The 26,063-nt window shown below is 46.2% G+C and overlaps 6 protein-coding genes across 6 annotated transcripts; 5 read left to right on the top strand and 1 right to left on the bottom strand.

Annotated features, from left to right (window-relative positions):
• Positions 1 to 3,368: 3,368 nt before the first annotated feature.
• LDX57_008674 (ankyrin repeat domain-containing protein) lies at positions 3,369 to 3,980 on the top strand (the record flags this gene model as incomplete). The annotated part of the gene is made up of 1 exon (XM_046090396.1): positions 3,369 to 3,980. The coding sequence occupies one exon, from the start codon at positions 3,369 to 3,371 to the stop codon at positions 3,978 to 3,980; it is 612 nt and encodes a 203-aa protein (XP_045946371.1).
• A 27-nt stretch (positions 3,981 to 4,007) lies between these two features.
• On the top strand, positions 4,008 to 4,988 carry LDX57_008673 (ankyrin repeat domain-containing protein; the record flags this gene model as incomplete). The annotated part of the gene is made up of 1 exon (XM_046090395.1): positions 4,008 to 4,988. The coding sequence occupies one exon, from the start codon at positions 4,008 to 4,010 to the stop codon at positions 4,986 to 4,988; it is 981 nt and encodes a 326-aa protein (XP_045946370.1).
• Positions 4,989 to 6,939: 1,951 nt separating this feature from the next.
• On the top strand, positions 6,940 to 7,772 carry LDX57_008672 (uncharacterized protein; the record flags this gene model as incomplete). Its single annotated transcript, XM_046090394.1, has 2 exons — positions 6,940 to 7,149; positions 7,200 to 7,772. 2 exons carry the CDS (start codon positions 6,940 to 6,942, stop codon positions 7,770 to 7,772), a joined length of 783 nt encoding a protein of 260 aa, XP_045946369.1.
• A 6,115-nt stretch (positions 7,773 to 13,887) lies between these two features.
• LDX57_008671 (uncharacterized protein) lies at positions 13,888 to 16,164 on the top strand (the record flags this gene model as incomplete). Its single annotated transcript, XM_046090393.1, has 1 exon — positions 13,888 to 16,164. One exon carries the CDS (start codon positions 13,888 to 13,890, stop codon positions 16,162 to 16,164), a length of 2,277 nt encoding a protein of 758 aa, XP_045946368.1.
• A 3,838-nt stretch (positions 16,165 to 20,002) lies between these two features.
• LDX57_008670 (uncharacterized protein) lies at positions 20,003 to 23,575 on the bottom strand (the record flags this gene model as incomplete). Its single annotated transcript, XM_046090392.1, has 3 exons — positions 20,003 to 20,977; positions 21,028 to 22,562; positions 22,633 to 23,575. The coding sequence occupies 3 exons, from the start codon at positions 23,573 to 23,575 to the stop codon at positions 20,003 to 20,005; spliced, it is 3,453 nt and encodes a 1,150-aa protein (XP_045946367.1).
• An 810-nt stretch (positions 23,576 to 24,385) lies between these two features.
• LDX57_008669 (uncharacterized protein) lies at positions 24,386 to 25,738 on the top strand (the record flags this gene model as incomplete). Its single annotated transcript, XM_046090391.1, has 1 exon — positions 24,386 to 25,738. The coding sequence occupies one exon, from the start codon at positions 24,386 to 24,388 to the stop codon at positions 25,736 to 25,738; it is 1,353 nt and encodes a 450-aa protein (XP_045946366.1).
• Between the last annotated feature and the right edge of the window lie 325 nt (positions 25,739 to 26,063).

Here is a 26,063-nt window from a genome sequence, read left to right as displayed (position 1 = left end):
TGATTAGATACTTTAGTTCTTAAAGACTCACCTAAGTGGCAACAAGATGAATTATCTTGAGTTCCAATGACTGGCATGTCTGAAGCCGAAAGGCTAGAATCAGCCTCGTATTCAGTGCGACGCCTTTTCCGCGCGCTATTACTTCGGTCACCAGGAATATAATCGGCTCGAATTTCTGCAGGCGTTTCCGAAGAGGAGCTTCTAGATCGGCTCGTACTGCTAGATTCTTCTAGCGAAACCGGCAGGAATTTGCCATGTTCCCGAAACGCCTTGAGGTCAATAAATTTTCCTAGGTGATTCATGAACGTAGTCTGATAGTCGGATTTGCCATCCCAGCCCGATATCAGCAACCCCTTGAGAACCGAGATAGCCACTTCAAAGTTTATCGCTTGACACTGTGAAATCCAATCCTGGAGATCATTTTGAACATATTCTATAGCACTGGCAATGTGACCGTCTTTGCTTCTGTTCTCAAACCTAAAGCTTGGTTAGTCACTCGCACTTCCAAATCTGCGATATCTTACCAATCCTTATTCAGGCTATCCCCGAGTAATAGAACCGCGCCAGGTCCAAATCTGAAAAAGAACGAAAGGTAATGACGCCCTTTTCGGATATCTCTCTCAACCACTCCCCTGTCTTTTCTCGAAAACTCGGATAATTTGTCTATGGTTAATGTTCTTCGCCCAACCCCTTTGGAAAGCTCACCGACTGGAATAGATCTCATGATCACTTCCAGTTCATGACCACGAAGGATATGCGCTATCCGTTGTCGGTAGATATTCTTGACCTCGTCTTTGGCGCCGTAGTCAATTATTTGTTGTAAGGCTTTGTAACGATGGATTGAATCTGTGATACGCAATTGACAAACTTCCCTGTTATCCCATAGCGTTCTGTAAAATCCTGAACCTTGAGCCTTTTTGTTTTTAATGCCTTGAATAAGCTCCGATGTGTCCGTTTTAGACCGAATATTCTTTTGCTTCTTGTTTTTCTTTTTCTTCTGTCTTTCGAATGATTCAGGCGTCACTATATTATCATCAATCGATCTTTTCTTTTGCCTCTGTTGATGTTGATTGCGGGGAGAACTAGCGGTGGACTCGACACAGGAGGGATTTGGGCCGCCAGCAACGATCGGAGGGGTGAAAGAGACGTTCCCCGATGTATGGGGTGGTGAGGGTATAATTGGCGGTTGGTGAGAAAGTCCAAGCTGTTGAGACTCGAAAGTAGGTGGTTTGAATTGGATGAATTCGTTGTATGTGCCCTTAGCAAAAAAAGCGTGGAAAATCGTCACGTAACCCTACTAATACTTAACTCCTGCTAACGAGTAATAAAGGACAGTCGTACTTCATCAATAATGGAAGATGGTGAAAGATCGTTCAATGTTGTTTGCAGAGCCCTACTTACACTCTGAATCGAGGACATTTTGTGCAAGAGACAGTATCATGACATAGAAACAAATAGGAAATAACCAATATCGAATGGTGCACAATTGTGTTGATATCTGATAGTGCTCAGGCGGGAAGACGCCTGGCCTTGAATATCCTGATCGGTGCGACCCCGCATTCATACTGATTTAGGCAGGTGCAGTATTTCCATAAGCAGCTTAGATTTCCCATCGAGTACTCGATGGGAAATCTAAGCTGCTTATGGAAATGGCTGACTCGGCTTGAAGTCCAGGCCTTATTTGGGCTTGTTCGCCAAGTGACTCCTAAATAACTACTATCGTTTACGCGCTGATCATATGTGCGCGGAGGCATCACACAGTCCTAGGCTGTTCTATTAATAAATTAGTCGGCAACTGCTACTCAAAAATCAGCACTTGTTTTATATTAATAGCCAGCGACTGATGGAGCTCAGACCATTGCAAACTACATATCTCGTAAATGCCGTCTCTGTATTACAAAAGCCTTGGCAAAGACAGGGTGTGTATAAGCTGTAGGAAGCGGATCGGGAGCTAACTGCCTGGTTACTTTGATAATAAATGATGTGGTCCGCCTCAGAGGAGGAAAGATAATCTCACCCAACCTCCAGAGTCATGGATACCGATAACCGAACTGATGCGTTTTATGATTCCGCTGGCGTAAGTTGTGATTTCTCGCTTTAAGCTTTTCTGACCCAGACAGCGTCCTATCTGTGTTCATTTTGAATGCTTGCGCGGACATCCGCACGACGTATCAGGCGAGCAGGAAGCCCACCTGGGGATTCAGGATATCAACACTCTTTGCAACTCCCTGGCCCACGAGCTGAAACAAATTTCCACGAGCTTCATGGCAATTCAACGAAGACTTAGCGATATGGAACGTGAATGTGCTGTTCTTAAAAGCCAATTGCAATCCACAGAGACTGCTTACGAGGTGAAGAGTCTATTGTATGAAACAACAAAACTGTTCCTCGACAGGGCACTGGGGGCTCTTGAGAGACAACGGTATTCGGTCTAGGCGAAGATGGCATACTTTTGAAGAGCATTTGCCAGCTGAAGGCGGGGTTGAGAGAATACGAGGGTTGATCATTCCTGTCTCTCTGTACAGTCTTTCCGAGAAACGGTGTCACCGCCTACTCTCCTTCCTTTCCTAAGAACTCATTCCCGAGGCACACTATCCCTTTGTAGCTAAGATCTGGCGACAGCTATCCACTCATGTTTAGAGTAGTCCACAAATCGTTCAGCTGGGGGGCGTTCTGTCTTGGCATTAGGCTCTGGAAATGAACGAAAGAGTGCAAGTGGTGAACACCGTTTTCTGGAAAGACTCTACCTAGTACCGGTAGTAGGCAGTAATGGAAAGCGGTAAGAGTCGGGCAGTGGGCAGACGATACGCGCCTATTGCCAATGGTATCAAAATGACTGATGAATATGATGGAATAAACCCCTCCGACGTGACATTTTTTTAAACGTTGCAAGAGCTGGGAATTCTGCTTTCTTCAAGGTCAGGTTTCGACGCAGGATTTGCGTGATGAAAGTAGTAAGCGTGCTCTGGTCATTCCTGAAACATTACTGGCTTTTCAAGTATCATGATAGAGGTCCGACTGGATGGGATCCTTCAGGTTATGGACAGTTGTATGGTTGTTGCGGTCCTGCGTCCTTAGGTAATGAGGTTCTTCTGGATGTCCAAATTCAAGGCATGGTCTTTTACATGAAACACCCTAAAAAAGGTTGCACTTGTTCCCGTTTCTGCTTTAGAGAGCATATACATCTTGAATTTCCATCTCCCGTGGTTCAGAATACCGGGTACCCTAACTGCGTGACCATTACAACATACTCCCCAAATTTACAACCACTTTCCGAGCCTCTCGAGCTTCATTGAGTTCCAGTATCAAAAACGCTATCGACTTCTTATCTCCCTGCTTCGCACCTTGAAAAATATTCGCGAATCAATATGAACGGACCTGATGGAGTGTACGAACGTCTGCTGCAATCCTGCAATGTCGACCCGAATGCGATAGATCTAGGTCAACCTCCCCTAATCTCCGCTGTTCAGCTTGGCTCAATGTTGGTCTTCGATCAGCTCCTACGAAAGCCAAATGTGGAGGTGAATATCGGAGACCAGCAACAGCGAGCCGCATTATGGTGGGCTGTCCATAGAGGACACATCGAAATGACACAACGGCTTCTTTCGCATGAAGATATCCTCATCGACTGTACGAATACGAAAGAGGGCCTTACTCCATTGGCGATTGCTGCGCGCTACGGTCACCTCCAGATTATGCAACATCTCCTCGAGACGGGCCGGCCAAATGTCAATTTTAGTGATAACTGCGGACAAACTCCCATTTTCCACGCAATCGGCAGGCGCAATCAAAGAGCTTTTGAAATATTGTTAGCCGAAGATACCATCAACCTTGCACACCAGGATAACCAGGAGCGGTCCCCACTGAGCTATGCTGTCACCGAAGGTTGCCAATTCGCGGTGGAGATGCTGCTGGAGAAAGGCGCAGATATGTATTTGGATGAAGGGAACAGACTCACTGCCTTCCAGCGAGCTGTTTAAACCAGAGACCCTGAAATAGTTGCACTCATGCTTGGGTATGCGTCAGCTCGGCCGATTTTGGGCGATATGGACCGGCCAGAGCGTGAACGACGCGCCCTTCACCTAGCTGCTGCAGATGGAATGGCCGACATAGTGGGTATGCTCCTCGACTGCGGTTATGATGTAAATGCACGGGATATATTTGAACAGACGGCTTTACATCTGGCAGCATCGCATAATCATCCGTCTGTCGTTCGACGACTGCTAGAAACCCCAAACATCAACGCTCTTGCGAAGGATCGCTACCGCTTCACGCCTTTACATGCGGCGGCACAAGCTGGATCAGCCGAAGCCGTGAGCCTTCTTTTAGACAATACGAACATTCACTTAAACTGGGAAACTGCCCACGGCGCTACAGCATTATGGCTAGCAACTGAAGGTGAACACGATGAGGTAGCCGAGCGACTACTGCAGGAGCCCAGCATAGAGGTGAATGCTGTAGAGAAAGACATTACCCTGGGTAGATCCACCTCTCTCCACCATGCTGTGAAGAACAAGAGTCTACGAATTGTAAGCCAACTCCTCCAAAAGTCGAGCCTGAATCCCAATCTTTTGGATTATGCTACGAGGACCCCGTTATGCTGGGCAGCCGGCGCTGGGGACGACCAGATGGTGGTCTGGCTCCTCGAACGAGGCGATCTATTACTGAACGCCGTTGCGGAAACAGGGCAATCTCCCTTATGGCTTGCAGTACAAGGAAATCATCTTGAAACGGTAAAGCGCCTGCTTCAAGCTCCTGCAATTGATGTTAATAATGGCTGGGCGGACCAAACCCCGCTATTAAAAGCTCTAAAGTGTGCACACCTTGACGTTTCGCATATGCTTTTAGAGCATGAGAGACTCGACATCAATGCTCGGGACGGTCAGGGTCACTCTGCATTGACCTGGTCTGTGTGTGCGGGGTGGAACGAAATTGTGCAGAAGATCCTCCAAAGGACTGACGTGGAAGTTAATGAAGCAGCAGAATAGTCTGCGTTGTGGTGGGCAAGGCACTTCGAGCGGTCTGCAATGGTGAAGTTATTGGAAGACTATCGGCCTTCTGCGTCTTCTATTTCCCACTATTAGACGCTTGGCTAAATGTAAGCTCATAAGGCTACCTGTGAAGCTGGGCGGCAGGAAGTCACATGCAATTTATTTCAATATTTCTTCCATTGACACTATCGCTGTCTTTGAATCTAAGTGGGGGCATTGTGGCGTAATTTTGTTGAATAGGGAACGACATATTATGGTCGGGGAAAAAAGCTGTAGTTTCAGATCGTAACATTTGCCCTTCTTGCTGCTGATTCATACGAGCATTATTCTGCCTTGATTAAAGGGGAAACGAATACCCCCAAGGATAAAATAAAAATAGGCGTTATGCATTTCGTGGCCAGAAAATCACAGAGACAGAGGATTATATCAGACTTTCCTAAAGGCAGCGATGTGACTGACTGTCGCACAGACCCCTTGAGCTGACCTTCGCGTGTTGCCTGCCCAGCCACCCGCGTTCTAGCATCCTAGGATGCCCAAAAGCAAAGGGCCATCTTGGCTATAAGTTGCCTGTTTCCCTCATTTTATGTAGCTATATCCGATATGTCCAACTTTGCTCAACCTGACCCCAAATCGCTCGCGTATATCCTGTTCTAGAAATATGTCGGAGGAAATTGGTGACCGGGCCCACCTATCAGAAATACTTGATGAAGTTGATACGCTGCTTATAAGACTTTTTGGCACGGTCGGCCCTGACGATTTAATGACAATATTAAATATACAACGAGTATGAAATCAACCTAACTGGCCAAAGTTACCTTGTGTTAATCTCATTAGTTCCATGATATGATATATAGGCTTTGCGACAAAGCTCCTGATATTGCGCGAGGGATCGCGAATACGATTCAAGGGAGACTCGGTTCTTCGCAAAAGCAGACCACCGGTGTGAAAAGCCATTCACCTACACGGAAACGGAGGCCAAACCCGGATGTCTCCTACCGTCCGAGTAAGTCTTTTAAGACAAGCAACCACTTGTTGAGGTATGGATTAATAAGTAATTTTAAGTCCAAGAACTAACAAAAGTTGCTAGATCTAATAGAAAAAATGGAATTCAGGGCTGTATCGATGACAAGGTACAGTCTGACAAGGTACAATCCACAGTGATCCCCAATACTGGCCTTTCAGCGGAGGCGACGAGTGCTACCACCGAGACAACGGACGAAGAGCAACCATCGGAGCCCACGGAGGTTTCAGGGACAAAAGACACAACACCATCACTCCCTTTAACAGTCAATAACTCTATTACAAGAGATGACTCTTTTATGGAAGATGTCTTCGAGATGGCCCAAACTATTCATCGGCTGAGCCATAACCGTGATGGTACCCCGAGTGATATCCATAAAAGAATTTTCAAATTGTTTCAAGGCAATCATGCAGAAAGATTAGCAGCCTCTACAGGAAAAACATGGTCAGATGGCTCTATATGGATGCAGATACTTGATATGGGATCGGCCCAGCAAAGAAAGATAACCATTCTCAATATGTTGGAGTATATGGGGGCATGGGAATGGTACGATGGTCAGATCAGAATTGCACAAAGCACAGTTTTCACCAAAAAGGGTAAGCTGGTAGATCGCCGAGGGGCGGCCACACACGTGCTGAATAGCATAGAAAGGCCTGAAGAGCGACCGAGATGGATCAGTGGAGTTGGAGAAGTTACAGTACATAACGAGGCAGTTCATATGTCTAAGGACCGCCTATCTACTATCAGTGAGATTCAACGCTTACGGCGAAAGCAAATTACCACGCAACTCAGCAGAGGCCAAAAGTTAACAACCCAGCTTGTCAAGGAGCTAGGCATTGGAATACTATTCCATCCGAAGATCTGGTATGGATTTATCTATAACTGATGTTTTCTGGTCTATTAACATGGAATAGGGAGTTCACCAAAATGGATGCTTCAAAGCTGGACTGTCTAATACAAGACGTCAAAAACAACACGTATTATATGAAATTACTCCATATTCTAAGTTCGCAATTGGAACTTCTCCTCTGGAAGGGCTTCCCGGATCTTGACAAATTTTATACCGATCTACAGGAAGAGGATTTACTTGCAGATAATGAGCTAGAAGAGCTACAAAGTACCTTTTTTATGCAGCATGTGAGTATGGCTTATCGATGATTGAGATTACACTAATCCAGTTCGGTTAGGGAAACCTACTGCATAATAAAGTCAGCACGGCAGTGGATAACTTGATTAAGAGGATTCGAAGCAGTATTCTGGCCGGGTCCAAGCCTGGCTACGACGGTTTTACTGTGAGCGGAAGTGTGGAGTTGTCATGCGATGTGTTCCAGCGATTTCATCCAGGCAAGTGGCTAGATGCCTGGGCTATCTTGGCAGCTATGCACATATCGGATAAACCAGCAAATGTCACATACAATATGAGCATTCCTTTGGATGAGGATAAGAACAACCAGGTTCAGCAGATTGAGAAACCATTGTCACGATGGGCAAAGAAGATCGAGAAGCACAAACAGACTTTAGGCCCAGCGCCTCTGGTTCATTTTTGTCCAATAAACCATCGGAAAAACCACTTTACCCTACTGGAACTTAATGAGAAGGAGGAGATCATACGTCACTACGACTCTATGGCAAAACCAGATCCTGCCAAAGCCATCAAGGAGACCCGTCTCTCAAAACTGGTCCAAGAGGAATTCGGCAGCCTAGGATTCTCGTTTCTAGAGGCAGTGAGTTATAAAGCCTTTTTTCTAATTTGCTTATAGCCATGAGTAACATAATTGCAGCCTACTCCCCAGCAAAGTGATAACTGGAGCTGTGGTATCCGAGTTGTGTGGAACTTCCGGCAATTATCTAATGACCTTCCGATTGGATCATGGAATACAGTGTTGAGTCCGGAATCTATGGCACTAGAAGTTGTGAACGGGTTGATCACTTGCGTTGAGGAGAATACTATTAGGAAGTGTAGATAAACATACCTCTTTCAAGTTTCTATCATTGGGTTAAGGCTTCTTCGAGTTGGCGTTAGATTAAGAAGATCAGTCTATTCTATCAGATGATTTTATTTCTACTTGTACTTGTAGGCGTTAACCATTTCCTTTTGAGTAGCCGCCTTAGAAACAACTAGGATACGCTCATAGTTTGTTTGCTCGTCATAGAGTATCTCATCCATGGCCTTTTGTCTGACTTCTGGAGTAATGATCGATTCATCTTTCGTAATGGGCTTGGAGCTGGAGGCGGGATTTAACCTCTTTTGTGGTCCGAAAAGAGGAGTGCCGGAGACGGATTGCATCTGTCCCGTGTATTCATGACTCTGATCATACGCAGTGCTTGAATCTCTGGCTTCTTTTGGTTATAGTTCCATAATTGTGGCATTGGGGTCCGTTATATTCTGAGGGACAGTAGGGTGAGGGACAGTAGGGTAAGATAGATGAGAATGGCCACCGTATCGCAAACGATCTACTTGATAAAAGTCTGGTTTATCTGCGTAATAAGATATTACAATCGGTTCTGCGATCAGCTGCCCGGGCGAATAATATTGCCATTGCCCAGGAAATCCTCGAAAAGAATCGTTTAATCACTTCACTAAAGACGCTGTTGTCCATTGCCTGCTCAAGGGATCATGTGGAGACTGTGGCGCTTATAGTCAACTCTTTAATGAGAAAGGATGAGATAACTCCTGTCGTTTCACGACACCTAATGACGCAACGCGCCAGACTCCTCGCAAGGCTTATACAGGCATCTATCCGGAACAAGTCGTATTCGATAACATCAATTCTGCTTGCATCTTACCTTGAATGTGATATCCACCTTAATACGTCATCTGGTATGTATGCTTTGAATGAGGCTGCTAAGAAAGTCCAGGATAACGATTACGCCACCATCCCTCGCAAAATATATCTTAAAATGCTCTCGTCAAAAGAGTGTACTGATGTCCTGAAAGAGGATTATGGGTTGTTAGAAGTTGGCAAAATATGTACGGCAACTATAAGCAGCAGAATTGAAACTTCGTGTTCAAGGAGCGATGAACGGATCTGCAGCCGCCCAGATACATGTCCATTGATTCCTGTTTTAGCCAGTACAACTACTTGCACTTATATGTGGCTAAAAGAGGCACACAAATTTTCCCGAAAGCCCGATAGACCCAGACGATGCTCTATAATGAATGAATTAGATGAGAATAAATAAAAGAAAAGACTGTGATGAAACCATTCCTTCATTCCAATAAAGAATATTAAAGATCTTATGTATATAAACTGCAAACTCATACAGTATTTCTATTGTATACCTAGTTGTGAAACCAATATCACCCCCAGTATAGTCTCTTTTGTTCTCCATAACTCTGATTCCGTACGAACAGGGTAAAGCACCGGATAAAAGACTTGGAAAATAGACATGATTGGCCTACGATTTAAGCTTTACTATCTACAGTCTAGTCTCTACTCGATACAATAACGAGAAGTGTCCGGAGGGTGGCATTGGTTCCGACTTTCTATGTATCCTATCTCAGGAAGTTTGTACATACATATCTAAAGCTGAGGCGTTAGGAGGTATCCAGGTATCTGCAGAGTACCTAAACAAAGACAAATGTTATATTATGAAGAATCGACTTCTAGCCCTGTGGCTACTTTCTCAGCCGGGATATATGGGACTTGGTTCTCATAAAAAGGTATCTTTTTACGGACCCTATTACAATGACATTGTTTTGATTATTCAAAGGTAGATGTATACTGCTATTCAAACAAACACGCTGTTCCGATGCACGATATTATATATCCGATAACATACTTGGAAAAGTCCCCTTATCTCTGGGAGTATAAGAAGGGTTGTTCAACCGTTGCCAGCTGGAAAGGTGCAGGGATTTACATATGTCATGAGGTAAAGTTAAATCTCTGTTATACTTCCCTTCCATGAGTCTAGCTAAGTGCGTAAAGGGATCAGATGCTTTAATAATTCATTCAGCTGAAATAGCCCGGCTGGCCTGGGAAGGTAAATATACGTGTGGATCAGCAGAATACCCAGTGGTTGTCTCTACACAAAGCAGTAATTTAGTCTTTCTATCAAAACCTATATAATAATATAGCTTTTGGTTTTATAATTCGAAATAAAACTTCAATATATTCTAGATATGATGAGCTGCTAGAGTCAATGGCTGAATGAGTCTATTAATAAAGAAAGTATCCTTAGAATAGGCTGGGGCTTAGGTGCTTATATAGTTCAAACCCTTCTTATAATCCCTTATAAGATATAAGTTATTTATAGTTCTAAAGTTTTTATGAATTTGGTAATCCCCTTAGATGCCTTTTATTTTACTATATGTCCTGTAGTATCAGGTTGGTTATTATCTCTAGTAGTTAGGCAGACAGGTAGTACATGGATCTTGATACCACGATTCATCAAACACTTCTGGGTATGCTCCGGCCTTAATTTAATATCATCTTAGCTATAGGGGCTTGATTCGGAGTCCTTGTATGTAAAAGCCATCAATAAAACATTACCCATGTTTATCATTTGGACACTGGAGAGAAATATGTAGCTCTATACAGAGAGCTGGGAAGGATCCAATTATATCCCTTCTACAGCCTGGGCAGCGTGGAATCCAACGTTGATTGAGTAACAGCACACGGGCAGCTGTAACTACCCCATCTGCCTGGTCAAGAATGGAGTCGTGGTAGAGCTTGTTGATGCATGTATAACAAAACGGATGACAACATGCCAGCACTATTTGAATGCTTCTGTTATGACATATCTTGCATATAAGTTCACCTGGATAATTTGACTAGATAGAGGCGAGGAATAACTCTTAGTATTATCATTCAGAAAACTTACTAGAACAATCCGACAACCCATCTTCATAATTGATATTAACCGAATTAACTGCAATAGTTATTAGTTATCTATAGTACTAGATAGCTAGATCAAACACCTTTCAAATTGTCCTCTCGCCAATTATTGGGATACTGATCTCTCTGACTGTCATAGTCAATATTATCTAAATAAATATATAGCTTGTTAAATAGTATTCGGTCTAAAGGGATTTCAGACTTTACCGCGCTCACTATCTCTTTGGTTGATAACCACAACCTCGAAGTGCGAGGTAAGCCGCTTGCTTGACGACATAAGTGTTCGAATTCTTTTAGTTAATAGCAAGCTTTGAAACTTGGTTTAGCTGAGTTCTTATGATTTAAATGGATATGTAGCTACATCAGACACATGATACTCTATCGTATATGTTCATCATTTATAATGTATAAAAGGTCCTTATATCATGTCATCTAACCTAAAACGCCACCAATTCGTCTAGTACAGTAACCTTGAAATTCTTAGGACAAATTGCAATATCTTTATTCGAATACGAGCGAGTAACATCAGACCATTGCTATGTCATAACTTCACGCGCTGCTAGCACCCCAAACGCGTGGTTTACTACGTTAATAGTGCGCTTTATAGTCACAGAATTAGCGCGTCCGGACTATAAATATCACTAGACTTATCGCTCTACTTCCTCAACATCTATTCCTGTAACTACAGATCTCTTTTTATCTATTGGCCTTCTTGACTATGAACTTCTTCCCACCCGGAAATGTCGAGAGACCTATTCTTAATGAAGGTTATAAATCCTCTTTGCCTGTATCTTACGAGGAAGAAAACAGGCTCAGTTCAAATACCCTGCAATTAATCGAGGAGGAAAGTGTTTGTCCAGGCGATACCGCTCCAATTACTCCTTACACTCCCCAAGAAAGCCAGCCATTTGACCAAGACCCCGTCTGGGCCCTAACGCAAAATGAGAGCCTCCAATCAGGAGATGGAAACTATACAAAATTGGACTCCGAATCTGAGAAGACTGATAGTGGGTGATTCGATTTCATCTGGATATAACGTGGAAGTACAGATTTCTCCAACTGGTGAGGCTGGAGACAGCACGGGTTAGAAGAAGACCAGCCAAGATACCGCCAACCACAATGGCATAAACGTCTTGCCCCTGCATTCTTCCTTTAAGATAGTAAACGTGGACTCAGTCTGGATGAAGTTCTCCGGGAGAAGTTAAGCCTATTTATATATGATGTGCCGACAGTATGCGGTCTATCTGCGGTATGGCTCCAAAATAGATTGTATTCTGCGGAAAGTCAAACGCCACTGTCCCGTCGTTCCGCAACGGCCCTCAGAGCGGTGGTTTACAATATATAATAGACATCCATACACCATAATTTGAGATTATTCTGTATCTCATCTACCTAGAAATTTGCGCGATGTCTAACAAAGCTGTGTTCGTTAGAAAACGTCGCTCGGACAGTGTCCGGGCAAAGACACAGCAACGCCACAGGCGTAAGAAGGGGCTCTTTAAGAAAGCCGCAGAATTTAGCCTTGAATGCGAGTCTGACGTCTTTTTGGCCGTTCGGATCAACAAAACCGGACAAATATATATCTTAGGTTCATCTACTCGGAAAGAATTGTTAGATACATTATCAAATTTGGTAAGGCCCGTTGGATTTTTCACCTCACAGGACTCATATCGCTAGGCAACATACTATCCTCGGCCCATCGAGCAAAAATTGGACGACATTATATCTCAAGCAGAGAATCGTCCGCCATTGGATCCGTCGTTAAATTGAGGATAGAGAGAAAACCTGGGGCCTAGCACGTCTCATCGACTCATTCTTTAGACTACATAGTTCGCTCCCCACAATGAAGTTGTTTACTGTGCATGAACAATGGATCTCCCAATATGCGATTTCCGAGCCCCGAGGCACCCGGGTCAGCGTATTCGCAACTTCCTGCGGGGTATCCTCCCTCCTGAATGAACGTACCGCAAAATTTGTCCGACCCTCGTAGCGGACGGTACTGTTTACACGAAATCGGTTAGAAGCGGTCCAATAGGGGCTATCTGTGGTTCCCCACATCCGCAGCGAGTATCTACCAATCATTGCCCGATAACGCCAAGTTTCCGATTCCTCACTGACAGGAGCTATGACAAAAGAAACAAGGATTAAGAGACACGGACTCCCATCAGTTCAGTATAAGGCAGTATCTCTATACGCCCATCGGACTGCAGAATCGATATTATTAGTCTTGCAGAAAGGCATTCTGTAGTGTCAACCAATCGTGTCTTTGCGGAACCACCGCATCCGCAGGTGCTTGCGAGCCAACCAAGGTGACGTCACTGTTTCCAAACACTTGTTCTGAAGTATCAGCTGAGGCGCCAGCACCGCGTCACCTGGACAAAGCCCATCGTCTTCGTCCTACTGGCCATAGAATGACTCACACATATGTTCGGTAGCAATGCACATTCTAGCGGGTAGCCGCAGGAATCGTGGAAATGGAAAATGAGTGTAGTGAGGGATGATAGTCGGAGTTATCGATGAAGTTCGGTACGCAACGAGATGGGTGTTGGCCGGAACAACAGCCTGAGATTCGAGGGAAACACCGTAGAGATAGTGAGAAATAGCTGATTTACAAGACCGGGCCCGAAATAAGCCGGCAGGCATAAGAGGTAAGTTGTTAGAGGGGGTCCGACAGATAGTTCCAAACAACTTCCGGTAATGCCTAGCCTCCAAAATAAGGCGTACTGAGGTTGAAGAGGACGAACCCTGGGCAAATGCCCAAGTGGAGCCAAGCCCTCGATTTATGCAGACATCAGAGATGTAAATAAGTATTATTAACCACCTCTACTGCTCACAAGCGGTGGGGCGGTTCCCGCATAACCATCGATTATGATAGGCTGGGACGGCGAATGAAATCACCCGACCTGACGCGTCAGGCAAACAACAACACCCTGCAGAGTCTCTTCTCACCCACCTGCTTTCATATCAGTGATGAATCCTTTGGGCCTACCCAAAACCATCACAGTTTGATAATGACTAGCATACAACGACATCCGAAATGTCTCAGCAAGAGCTACAAGATCTACGCCGGCGCCTTGAAGAGGAGCAACGACTACGAGAAGAAGAACGACGACTACGAGACCAGGCTGAGGAACAACTGAGAGCTCAAATGACTCAAATCCAAGAAACGACACTCCCCGAATTCCTTGATGGCTGCCATCTGCATTTATTCCTCGGGCTTTCCATACAACAAGATAAAAGCTCATCAACCAAGGGCGATCCAGCAAACGCCGACCGCAAACTCCGCCCCGATAAAATTCGTGAATGGGCCAGTTTTCCGACCGAACAGGCTTCAATATGGAAGGGCTTGATGGGCAACAAGTTTACGACGGAGCGTCATTTTACACCTCTTTTGGCTTTAAAAGAATACGGGAAGGAGGCCCGGCAAAGGATGGTAAGCTCCGAGTTGGATTTAGGATACTTTCAAAGACAGACCGTGGAGTCGCGCGTCGCTTCCGTCGTGACACAGCTTTACGCGAACCCTCAACTTCGGCAAATCTTTTGTTTGAAGGGCGATATCGCTTTCGAAAACCACGCCAACACCTTAACAGATGAGTCGAATATGGTCGCAGACATGGGCTCTCTGAGCTTGTCTCAAGGGCAGCCCCGTCGCTCGAACCGCTTAGCCGCAAAATCCAAGGTCGGCCGTGCAGCGCAATCTCCGCAGAGAGGTCAGAAAAATACACAAACACGGACTTCTCGGCCTCGAGCAGACCAGTTCTGTGTTTACAACAAAAGCCCAGAAGAGAAGGTTCCGGCTTTCATTGTTGAGTACAAGGCACCTCACAAGGTCTCCCTAGCTCACATCAGGGCTGGCCTTCAAGATATGGATCTGGACGAGGTCCTCCATGTGCAGGGAGAAGAATCACCCGAGGACATATGTCGTCGTATTGTGGCCGCAATCATTACTCAAACGTTCTCTTATATGATCCTTTGTGGGGTAGAGTTCGGCTTGGCCTGCACCGGTGAGGCGTACATATACCTTCGCGTCCTGGACCACGATCCTTCTACAGTGTACTACTACCTTTCTGTGCCGAAGGAGGATGTCGGCTTAGCCACCGGATGGACAGGCGACCTCGATAGCGACAATCGACTGCATCTGACTGCAGTCGGCCAGATGGTGGCGTTCACTCTTCGCGCTTTGCGAGAACCGATACGAGATATCGCCTGGACAAACTGGGCGGCCGATGAATTAAAGACTTGGGAGATGATGTACGACGATCTTTTGGAGGAGATCGCGGAGAAGGACATCCCTGCTTCTGACTTTAAACCATCGCCTCGAAGTCGCTTGGAATACTCCCGAGTATCTCCTGTCAAGACTAGATCCAGATCTGCCGTTGTCGCGATCTGTAACCCTTCGCGGGGCTCAAGACCATCCGGTCATGATGACTCTGAAGATGGTTTCGATCCTAATACTCCAAGTCGACGACCTCCAGAGTCCCGCCTTTCTCACCCATCGAGTTCCTCGTCTTTATCGACGGGTCTTAAATCGCACGGATCACGCTCCCAAGGCAAGTCACGGCAGTACTGCACCCAAGAGTGCCTTCTAGGCCTGGTCAAAGGGCGGAACTTGGATCGAAATTGCCCCAACGTGTCTGATCATGGGATTGAACGACACCGATTAAACCGGACAACCCTTATGCGACGGCTCAAGCAGCAGCTCTCTCATCCTAGTTTGCGCCCCAACACAAAATTAGGGTGCGAATCGCTACATGTGCATGGGAAACGTGGGGCACTTTTTAAAATCACTCTCTGGTCTCACGGTTATACATTTGTGGGAAAAGGCGTGCCGATGGAATTTGTGAACGGTTTGAAGCACGAGGAGCTCGTATATTCACGTCTTGCCTCAGTTCAAGGGACGTTTGTGCCAGTTTTCCTTGGCAGTCTGCAGCTTCACCGCCCGTTTTCATATGATGGTATCGCGGAGATCGTTCAACTGATGTGTATGGGCTTCGCCGGAAGAACTCTTGCCCGTCAGCATGCGCTCGATCGCCATCAGATGATTCAACGAGCAGGGATATCCCTGCGAAAGATTCATAGTTTTGGTGTGCTTCATAGCGATCCCATACCGGGGAATATGACCTGGAACGAGCAGGACCGCTGTGTGATGTTTATCGACTTTGAGCGCTCAACCCTACAACCTCAACGCCGAATGCCACTGGGTCTCATTTGTAATCAAAAGCGCAAACGGGAGGCCGGACCCTTGGAGAAGAGTGCTAACAAACGTCTGGACTGTTTTGAGCGGGAGAAAAGGCGGATGATTAATGGGCTATAATGATATGCACTTAATAGACTGTTTTTAATCGCTCATTGGAGTGATATTGCTATTCTGCTTTGGACGGCAAGGATACCTAATCACATCAATCCTCCGTGTGCCTTCCACCGACAGCTCCTATTTGATTCAATCCATTGCGGCAGACCGCCAAGGCCTTGCGGCTTGCGTATACTGGTAAATTCTAGGCTGGGATTGAAGGGAGGCAATTCTTTATCTTAATTAAGTATTGCGACAACACCCCAGCTTCTGTCCTCAACCTGCGTCCTGCGTCCGGTGTCCGAAACTCAACCCCTCCGGAGACCACTGGCAAATAGCGATGATCACTGGCCTCTACTGACCATCATTGGCGACCACTATACCCTGTTGGTCTAGGTTCCGGCGAATACTCCCTACGCACCCTGTTATGAGTTGTGCGCCGCGTTCCTGGCATCGTTTGGTGTTCAGTGGCTGCCCGTGGAGATTGATTATCGAATCTGAAACGTTGTTGCCTCCACTGCCACAATGACTCATACTCGATGGCACTCACCCCCGTCCTATGTTTTATTCTCGATGCCGCCTGTCTTATAATATTTTATAATTCGGTATGCACAATCCTGCGATGCGTTTATACTTGCAAGCATTTTGCGTTTGAATTCTTTAAAAGGACTTGACTTATATGATTCTATCGCTATACTTTGGGCTTCTGGGCCTTATTCGTCCAGCGTCCTCCAGCAGCAGCATAGGATGAGAGCAAATGTTAGCAGTGATGGAAAGATGCCACTGCTGATCGCTGGTGGTCGCTGGTGGTCGCCGGTGGTCGCCGGTGGTCGCAGGCACCTGGTATACCACCGGCTGTTCCAGTTTGAAAACAAAGAAAGCATAATGGCCACATGAACGCTTGGCCCGAATACTTAAACCCAGCTTTTCTCCTGTCCGTGAAGCCCGAGACTACTGAACGTATAAAACATGGCGACAAAACCGAGAAAGATCCAACACCGAGTAGTGAAGGTCTTAAGTCAAAACGTCAGCAGCGAACCCGCCGGAAAAACAACCTGTTCCTAAAGTCGTTCGAGTTCTGCAAGGTGTGTGACGCGGACATCATATTGATGGTTCGGTTAAAACACAATGGACAGATCTCGGTTTTCAACTCCGACGGCCAATGGAATCCCTCGCAAGAGGAACTGGTATGATTCTATCCCGAGGTTTATCCTAGTATGTTTTCTAACTATGTATAGGCAGTATATTACCCAAAACTGCAACGAATAGAGTGGGAAGATTTAGCTGCCAGGTATATAGACAGAACCCAGTCGAAAAGTCCTAGTGACAAAGCAATTGCCTGTGACCCGGAGGAAGCCAATAGACACGAGACAGCGCCATCCGACGCCTAGGTTCCTTGCATCTGGAGAGTTGCTATTCCGTTTGGAGGGCTACTGCGTTTGGAGGGTTACTGCGTTAGCCTAATCACTGCAGGTCTATTCACAACATGCGGAACGAACAAAGCTACGGACTCAACTAAACTTTGTTTATCACAGCGATTGAATCCGGATGGTACTAGGGAGTTCCTATGTCTTCAGATAGGATGGCATTCTGAATATGAATTGAAACAATGGAAGCGCTCGTGTGATGTTCAAAATATTTGACCAAAGCGGGCTTTGCCCTAGTTGCTGACGCTAAAATGGAGCATGGCATATATTAGATAGGAAAAATTGCTTAAACAATCTGTATGCAGTCCTATAGCAAGCAAAGATTTGTCGTTCTAATGCATTTATTAATGTTTTGCATTCAGAGTAGTTAATCATCATAAGATCTAGGAATTGTATATATATATGTTGTACTATATAGTTCGAAGGGCTTTATTTGTTTAAAATTAGTAAAGCTCACATCAGCGCGTTAGCTATTTCCGACTAAGCCCTCCAATCTACCATAGTATCTTTCCAATAAAAGATATATGAGCGACGACTTTTTCGTTTCTTCTCAAAGCCTAATACTAAGATAAGAGGCTCCGTAATTCTAAAATGTGATTATCGCACAGTACAGTATGACAACCAGCGGCAGGAATATCCCGTAATATCTAGCCACATAGCCCTCTAAGTCATCTCCGAAATGATGATATTATTGTAGAATAGTTAGCGTATCTTCGGTTGCCTTCTATTGAAGCGACTGAGAAGTTATCCCTCTCATTTCTTGTGAAGACAAATTGCAACCTTGTTCCAGAATTGACAAGGTTAAGTGCCAAGACGGGCCCAATTGCCTTTTGTTTGAAAATAGGGCCTCCAATACCGACAATCTCAGGCGACTCGACTACATTGACTTGCTTGTCGGTAAAGAAAGAATAACGAGATTGCAGTTTGCCATCCTGAGACTTGACAAGTCGCTTCAGACGCTTTGTCCCTAGTGGAACCCACTCATACCCGCGCAGCGGTTCAGAGATATTAAGTACGACGCCGATAGCTCTGAACAAAATCTCGTTGCTTCCCTTCTTGAATTGGTAACCGTCTCTTAAACATTGGCAAAAAAGTTTCTCTTCATCTCTCGTCTTTCGATCGCCGGATGTCGCCGGATGTTTTGTATTTCGTATCACCAGATAGATCGGCACTGTGTAGCAACATGAATATGGTTTTGTGTTTCCTCTGATCGGTAGGCACCGTGATGTCATCCAAATTGTAGCCGACAAGAAATGGCTTGGCACCAAATTCGTTCACAATTTTGTCAAGCCATTCTTCGCTTTTAAAAATGGAATTCCAAAGGTTGAAGGCCGTAGCCTCACGTGGATGCGGCTTGATATCAATGGCGCGATGTACAGAAGTGGAAGATAGAAGTGGAAGATGACCGACTATACGGTCGATTATCTCACGTGGCAGGAAGATCATTGTTATGGGAGGTTTTATAAGCCTGTATTCGTTTGCACGTTGAATAAAGAGGAGAACAAAGACACTGGACAACCTTCAACAGCTGATGCTGCTTATATACCCTCGAGCTCGTGCCTCTTGGCAGCCGACGTATTCTAAACATCATCTTTGGCTCCTCATCCTCAGTCAGGTCAGAAATACTAAGCGGCATCAAATTGCACCCGATTACGCTGCGTTCGGATCATAGTACCAGAATCTGAGTGGATCCTGGCAAAACAAAATTACGTACGCACGAGATCATACAGAGGCACCCGAAATGTCCTTCTGCCTTTGACATGGACAAATTGTTTTCCAAACCCTAACCTAAAACGAATCGAGCTAGTGCCAAGGAGAATGGGTACGGATGAGAAAAATAAGTTTCGTATCGAACAAGTAACTGTCACTGAACACTTGGTATTCCGTACGTCACGGCAGCGAACCAGTCTGGGTACCGCCTTTCTAGATAGACTCTTGACTCTCGATTTTGGTCCTGCTGTAAGTTGTTTCACCGACAATTGAGGCCTGCAATGACCGATTTAGAAGATCCAATATGATGCGATGCTTATTCAAGAGTTTATGTTTGAAGAATAACCAGCAGGCCACTGTCTAATACTAAAGCTAGTACGATGCATTATTCAAGTAATATGCACGGCTTGGCGTACTTGGTAAGAAAAGACATAGTACGGAAGACGGTAGAGGAAATCAGATAATTAACTTGACATCAGCAACACCGAAGTTCACGAGAGCCTCGGAACACTATCTCGCCGTCTGCCACTAGCCACATTGATTAGTACTTAAGCCCGGTGATGATTTAGAATATTCTGGAATTCCAGAGTGGCAAATTCACCACAAGTATATAAACAACGGGCCCCCCAAGCCCCATTTTTACGGAGATATTAGAAGATCCAGAGAGTGGGTAAGATAGTCGGGAAACATCTGAAAATATGACGCGCAGAACAGGATAGAATTCGCTAAGTTAACCATAAAAATGTCAAGCGCCCTGATCCATGACCAAGAACCACATTGTTCCTATTGATAGCCGCACATGTCGCCCGATAGTCTGGAGGAAGCCAGATCAAACGCTGCCCGTTGTGAATCACCCATTTCTCACCTACGAATATTTCATTTTCTTGCTGTTGAATGAAATCAGAAGTTTGGTGGTTCAAACAAAGTAAACCGCGGTCAGACTTGAGACAGCCATTGTCCGAGAATGACAAGGTAGTTAGTGTTACATCAAGATGATGTTTATCATTTTCGACTCCGGTGGCGGCATCCCAGAGCCGCACAGTCTTATCACGTGAAGCGGACGCGACCGTCTGCCCGTCTGGAGAGAAGGCGACTGCGCTGACTGCATAGCTATGGCCCTGCAGGGTACGACGCTCGACTCCGGTAGCGGCATCCCAGAGCCGCACGGTCTCATCACGTGAAGCGGACGCGACCGTCTGCCCGTCTGGAGAGAAGGCGACTGCGGTGACTGCATAGCTATGGCCCTGTAGGGTACGACGCTCAACTCCGGTGGCTGCATCCCAGAGCCGCACGGTCTTATCACGTGAAGCGGACGCGACCGTCTGCCCGTCTGGAGAGAAGGCGACTGCGCTGATCCAATCGCTATGGCCCTCTAGTACCTGCACGCATGGATCCCACTCCTCTGGCATAACAAATGCACGATCTAGAAAGTCCAGCCATTCGCTCCAATAAAGCTTCTTGCTTTCACTAGCCTGAGGACAGAATACAAGTGCAGCGCTGTATGCTTGTAATGGTGCCTCTTGTATGATAAACCCATAGCTAGTCGCAAACCTCTCAAACTCTTTGAAGATTGACTGATGCTGCTTATGACCGGTAGATTGTTCGGAGACCAGCGATCTTAGCCCTGTCCGAGTAACAAGATTTGTTAATATCTTCTTCGGTCTACTAACATTCGGGCCATTTTGAGCCGAAACTTGCTTCTAAATCATGTCAGGTAATTATTTTTTTTTAGCATTTCTAGATCACATACCTGCTGTAGGCGGACAAGCTTTTTGAGAGCTAAGATCCCATATCGGATCTCACCAATAAGGCTGAGACTCTCGAGCCAGTGAAGTAGATGTTTCTTGAAGAAGTCCGAAGCCATCGTATAGTTTTTTAAAATAGACCCAGTATTAGATGTTAAAATGTCGTTCATAAAATGGTCAACCCAGTACGTGCAACTATATCGCAGGTCGATTAGAGGGTCACGATCGGGTGGGGGGCTTGCTATCTCGGACGCTGAAATAGTTGGATCACCGAGATTGTAAATATCGCGTCGTAGTTTGATCGAAAGGCTGCGTAGAGACTCACGGGCTATTCTGTAGTGTATTGCAAAGGGCCCTGAAGGGAAAACTGTACCAGATACCTTGTCATCACTGAGATAGTCTCTTGCAGATTGATGTACCAGATAAACATGCTTATTTCGAATTGTAAAGAATGATCCACACATGCTCACAACATTCTCCAAATCGTCAGAGCTGTATTGCCACTCATTCCAGCTCGCCAAGCAACCCAGTTCACGCAGGTGAAGCGGTCGGTATGCAAGAATCACAATCGAGAGGACTAATATGCACAAGTCGCGATTCAGATTATCAAAACGAAGAATCTGTTGAAGCATTCGATCATAGAGTGGGATCAAGCCTCGGGGAGTTCTTTCCAACAGCTCAGCCATCTCTGCCGAACGCCGACACTTCTGCATTTCTTGAACTACTAAAGCCACCCATAAAAATGTGCCATCTGATCCTCGAAGAAGTTGGTCCTTGACCTGTTCTAAGAGGGCTTTATTGCGTTGAAGTGCTGTCAACTGAGAGGCTCTATAATTAATATATGCCGCAACAGCATCAGAGATATGATGCGCATTAAGCTCCAGGCTGAGCTTGTCTTTCTTATCATCAAACTCTAGTGCTTGCTCGATATCGTCTCTATTACGACTCGAGACAACCCACTTCAGTTGAACGGATGAAGTCGACTTCGTCGCGGTAATAAATCGGAGTAATTCGGGTAGACCCGACTCACACTCATCAAGGGCATCGATCAGCAGAAATATCGTGGCGTTTGATAAGTTTTGAACCATTTTGTCGAATATTACAGACAAGCTGTAAAATGCATTCCCGCTTTCAAGCAGCTTTGGGTCGGTGTCATATCTTTCTCGCAAGTGAGAAATTAAATGTGGCTGTTGTCGGATCAGCATGTAGATCAAACCCCGGAGGACACTGGTGGCATTGTTCAGTTTGGGATCAGTTGCTTGGCACAGGAAGTAAGCAATTGATTGTGACGAGTGTGACTGAACTTGTTGTAACAGTTCATTAATTATGCCAATTATTAGCATGGTCTTGCCCTTGCCAGGATCGCCCTTGATCCAAAGTAACTGGCTTTGAGAGTTGCTATGCCATTTCTGGAATTCAGCATTACCCAAGACCCATCGAAATGAATCATCCAGTAAACCGCCCTTCGTGGCCTCGATACGTCGTCGCTCAGTTTCTGGATCGGCGACCAGCAAGTCGCGCAGGCAGGAATTATCTTTATCTGTAAAGTCTTGGACAAGTAAGCCAAATTATTATCAAGCATAATTTAAGGGAATGTCGTAACAACTTACCTATTTTGACGCCTGCAGATGGTGCGGCAGGCTTTTGAATTATTTCCGCCAACACTGCTTTTGCAAACGCCGCTGCCATCGCCGCTGCGTAAGGCTGCCAGTCTTTATTCTTCCGCTCGTCGCCATAATCGCAAACCCCTCGAATGTTTCCCACCGGGATTTCATTCATGACACCCGCAGCTTCCATTTCTAGGCCAATTACACCGTACTTGTCCCTTATTGAATCCCGATCTTGGTGACTTTTCAGCAGCCTATCGCCGGACCCGATCGATCCGTACCATACACGCGTGCGTTCAGCGTCCGGTCGGCGTTGTCGTGGAACTGGTTGATCACCATCAGATAGATAAAGAAAGTCGTTTTCCTGCCCCGGGTCTGGAAACTGCGTGGCTGCATCCGTTATATTTCTGTAGTAGCCCAATATCGCCTGGGTGTCTCGCTTTTCCGCCTTGAGTTTACCGATCGCGGACCCCACAATGCGCTGTGTTTGAGGTAAGGAATGTCCGTTGCACAGCAACTCAAAGTCATCGCCTCCCTTTTGTTTCCCCAGTCCGTAAGGTACAATTGCTGGGGGATCGCCGCTGGGAGGAGAATATGCCACAATAACATCGCCTAATCGGATGTCGCAAGGGGGCGAGCATGAGAGGTTCGGGAGACCCGCAGCAACGCCTACGAGAAACCCAAACCATAGGTTTGAAAAAAACTTTTTGATGTGGCTTGCGAGAGACGCTGCAGAGTTTGTGCCGTACCGTTGGCCGGCAGCAAACGTGGCGATCACGACATTATGTCCGTGGATCTCACCCGCGTGGAACAAATAGTCATCGCCAGGGCCGACAGGAAATCCTCCCAAATGCACCTTATCCAGCATATGTCTGGCAGCCTGTACCTCGATCTCGAGTGGAGCGATCCACGCGACGGTGTAGAGGTTCGGGTCGAGGGTGGGCATTGTGGGCTCAGCTTGGCAGTGAGCCGGCTGCACACTGGACAAACTCAGAATGAGGCCTTATGAGGAGAGGAGCGTGAGGTGGCGGTGCCAGTGTGGAGGTATACGCTTTTAGTTGGCTGCTACTTGCAAAGTGGTCTATGAATTGAAAGCGGTCATAATGAGTTTAGAATACTGGAAGGAGTTGAGATGCTTCCGACACTCACTCACGCCGATGTTGACGTGGCACAGGTGCCTCAGCTGCCTTAGCGTGCTGCACAAGACATGTCGCCCAACTCTGCACACATGGCTAGCGATCCGCCATCTGCTGGCCGCGGACAAATACTGCGGGATACAGTATGTGAGCTACTGTGGAGCAGGAGTACGATACACAGATACCGCTCTTGAGGGGTAAGAACTCAAAGCCGAAGGTTCGATCCGGTCCCTCCAAGTGAGGTGGGGAATAATCCATTCTCTAGATGGAGAAATAACGGCCCGATACCTTGGTGTTTGACTGGTTTGCTCGTTCTGGTCTCGAAGATTCGATGCAAACAAGTCAAACACAACTCAGTGGTGCCTTCTCGAACCGGAGATCTGTCAACATGTTGACCTTCTCCTGCATCTCACGATCAGCTGCTGCATACTGTACCTGAGGCTCTTGCAACCTGGCAGGTACAGCAGAATCTGTGGTATCTTCCCCTGGCTTCGCAAACTCTCCCCTGCTTATGATGATGCTAGCCCTGCAGTGATGGACGCCTTGCTAGGCATCAATAGGTTCAATGCTGACGTGTCATACTTATCGAAGTTAGGTTGTAGTTCCTGCATCCCTTGGCAATGATGGATAACCTCTTTATCTATGATGCCTCTCAGCCCGGAGAATCATGGGACGACGATTCTCGGTACGCCCCCACCCCAGGTAACTTCGGCCGTTCCACCGTATACTCTCCTAGCCCCTCCCCGCATCATACCTTGCCACAACCGCCGCTGGATCGACTCGGGTTCCTCCCATTGGCTGAATGGGAGAGAGGAGGCGAATACGATCAGCAGCCACCACGATACGTTTGCTACACAGTCAAGTGGAAACTGCTGCTCAATAATAAGCCGGTGGGTAATGTGACTGAGAAGGACCTGGTTGTAGCTCCCAGCCGGTTCTGGGAGAAATATCTAAAAGTGGATCTTGACAATATGGTGCAAACAAAAAGAAAGCCCAACCAACGGGTTCGATCTGAAAGTACAACCATTAAGGTCGAGGTCGATGAACGAAAGCAGTGTCCGCTGGAACAGTTCTATAACGCCACCACCATTGATTGGGCGCCCGTGGAAAGACAATTATGTAAATGGAGTAATCTACTTCGCATCGCGAAAAAGCTTACCGTTAGCATTGCCTTTAGCTATAGGCAGGATGACCACGGAAATAATGCATCCCCGGCCAGGAAAGGCGAAAAAAGGGGTCGTGTGTCCGCCACAAATATTATGCTTGCTGAGCGTGATGCATATATTGCTGAAGAAGAAGAGCGAACTGGGCGACCCTCTGCGTGGAACACTGTATATGAGCTCATGCAATGCAACGTCCGCTCATGCCAGTTGAACTCTGACTGGTGCTGGGAAGATCCAAAAGACAGCAAACACTACAAACTCAGAGAGCCACACATTGATCGACTGGTTGATTATGTGGAAAAGGGCGGCAAACTCGAGAGCCATGGTGATGTGCCACGCGATATCCGTCGAGACCTACTTCTGGAGAGTCAGACAGGAAGAAAATCTAAAAAGAATACCACGCCAGCTAGTGGATCTTCGTATCACCCAGTGAGCATCAATGTGCTGCCAGCCCAGGAATCGAGGAGCTCCGTGATATCGCCATCGCCACCTAGGTCCTCATCTCCCCACGTTGTCATCCAAGGGGACCAAGTAGTAGCAGTAAAGAATTATTGCAAATGGTTGGAGTCACGGTACAGTGATGAGGCTTACAAAGCTGATTTTCGAAGGGCTCGTGATGCGGTCCTGAAGAGGCACATGGACCTTGAGCTTATCCTCGAGGACCCAAATCCAGGCTTCTTCACTGATGAAGGCATTCAAATAGGGACTGCCCGTCGTTTCATTCGTGATATTGCTGAATGTGACAAGCAGGTGAAATCTTCATCGCTGTCCGGTTGGACAATGGAGGAACATTCTGATGATCTTCTCTAGATCAAGGCATGTCTTGGTTATATATCGGTGAGTGCCGCTATTTCGTAAGTAGCTCGATCGTTACCGCTATGATGTCTTAACGCCTACGATTGACGTTGACGGCTTACCGGTAGTTACGATATGTGGCTCTAGGTCAGCCCATCAGATTTCAGAAAATCACGTTATGAAGTGGATGAATCATTTATATTGCCTCTAGAGAGATGTCGGGCCGGCCCCGCATCCATCTATTTATTCTGGCATGTTTAAAGTGGTACTGTATACAAGTAGGAAGATATGACAGGTACACTAGTTGTTGATTAAAGGTCCGTCCGTTAGAAACTATATA

This window comes from Aspergillus melleus (assembly GCF_016097325.1).
Source record: "Aspergillus melleus strain CBS 546.65 chromosome Unknown contig5, whole genome shotgun sequence".
NCBI lineage: Eukaryota > Fungi > Ascomycota > Eurotiomycetes > Eurotiales > Aspergillaceae > Aspergillus > Aspergillus melleus.
Note: the sequence above shows the minus strand (reverse complement) of the source record. Positions and strands in the feature narration are given on the sequence as shown.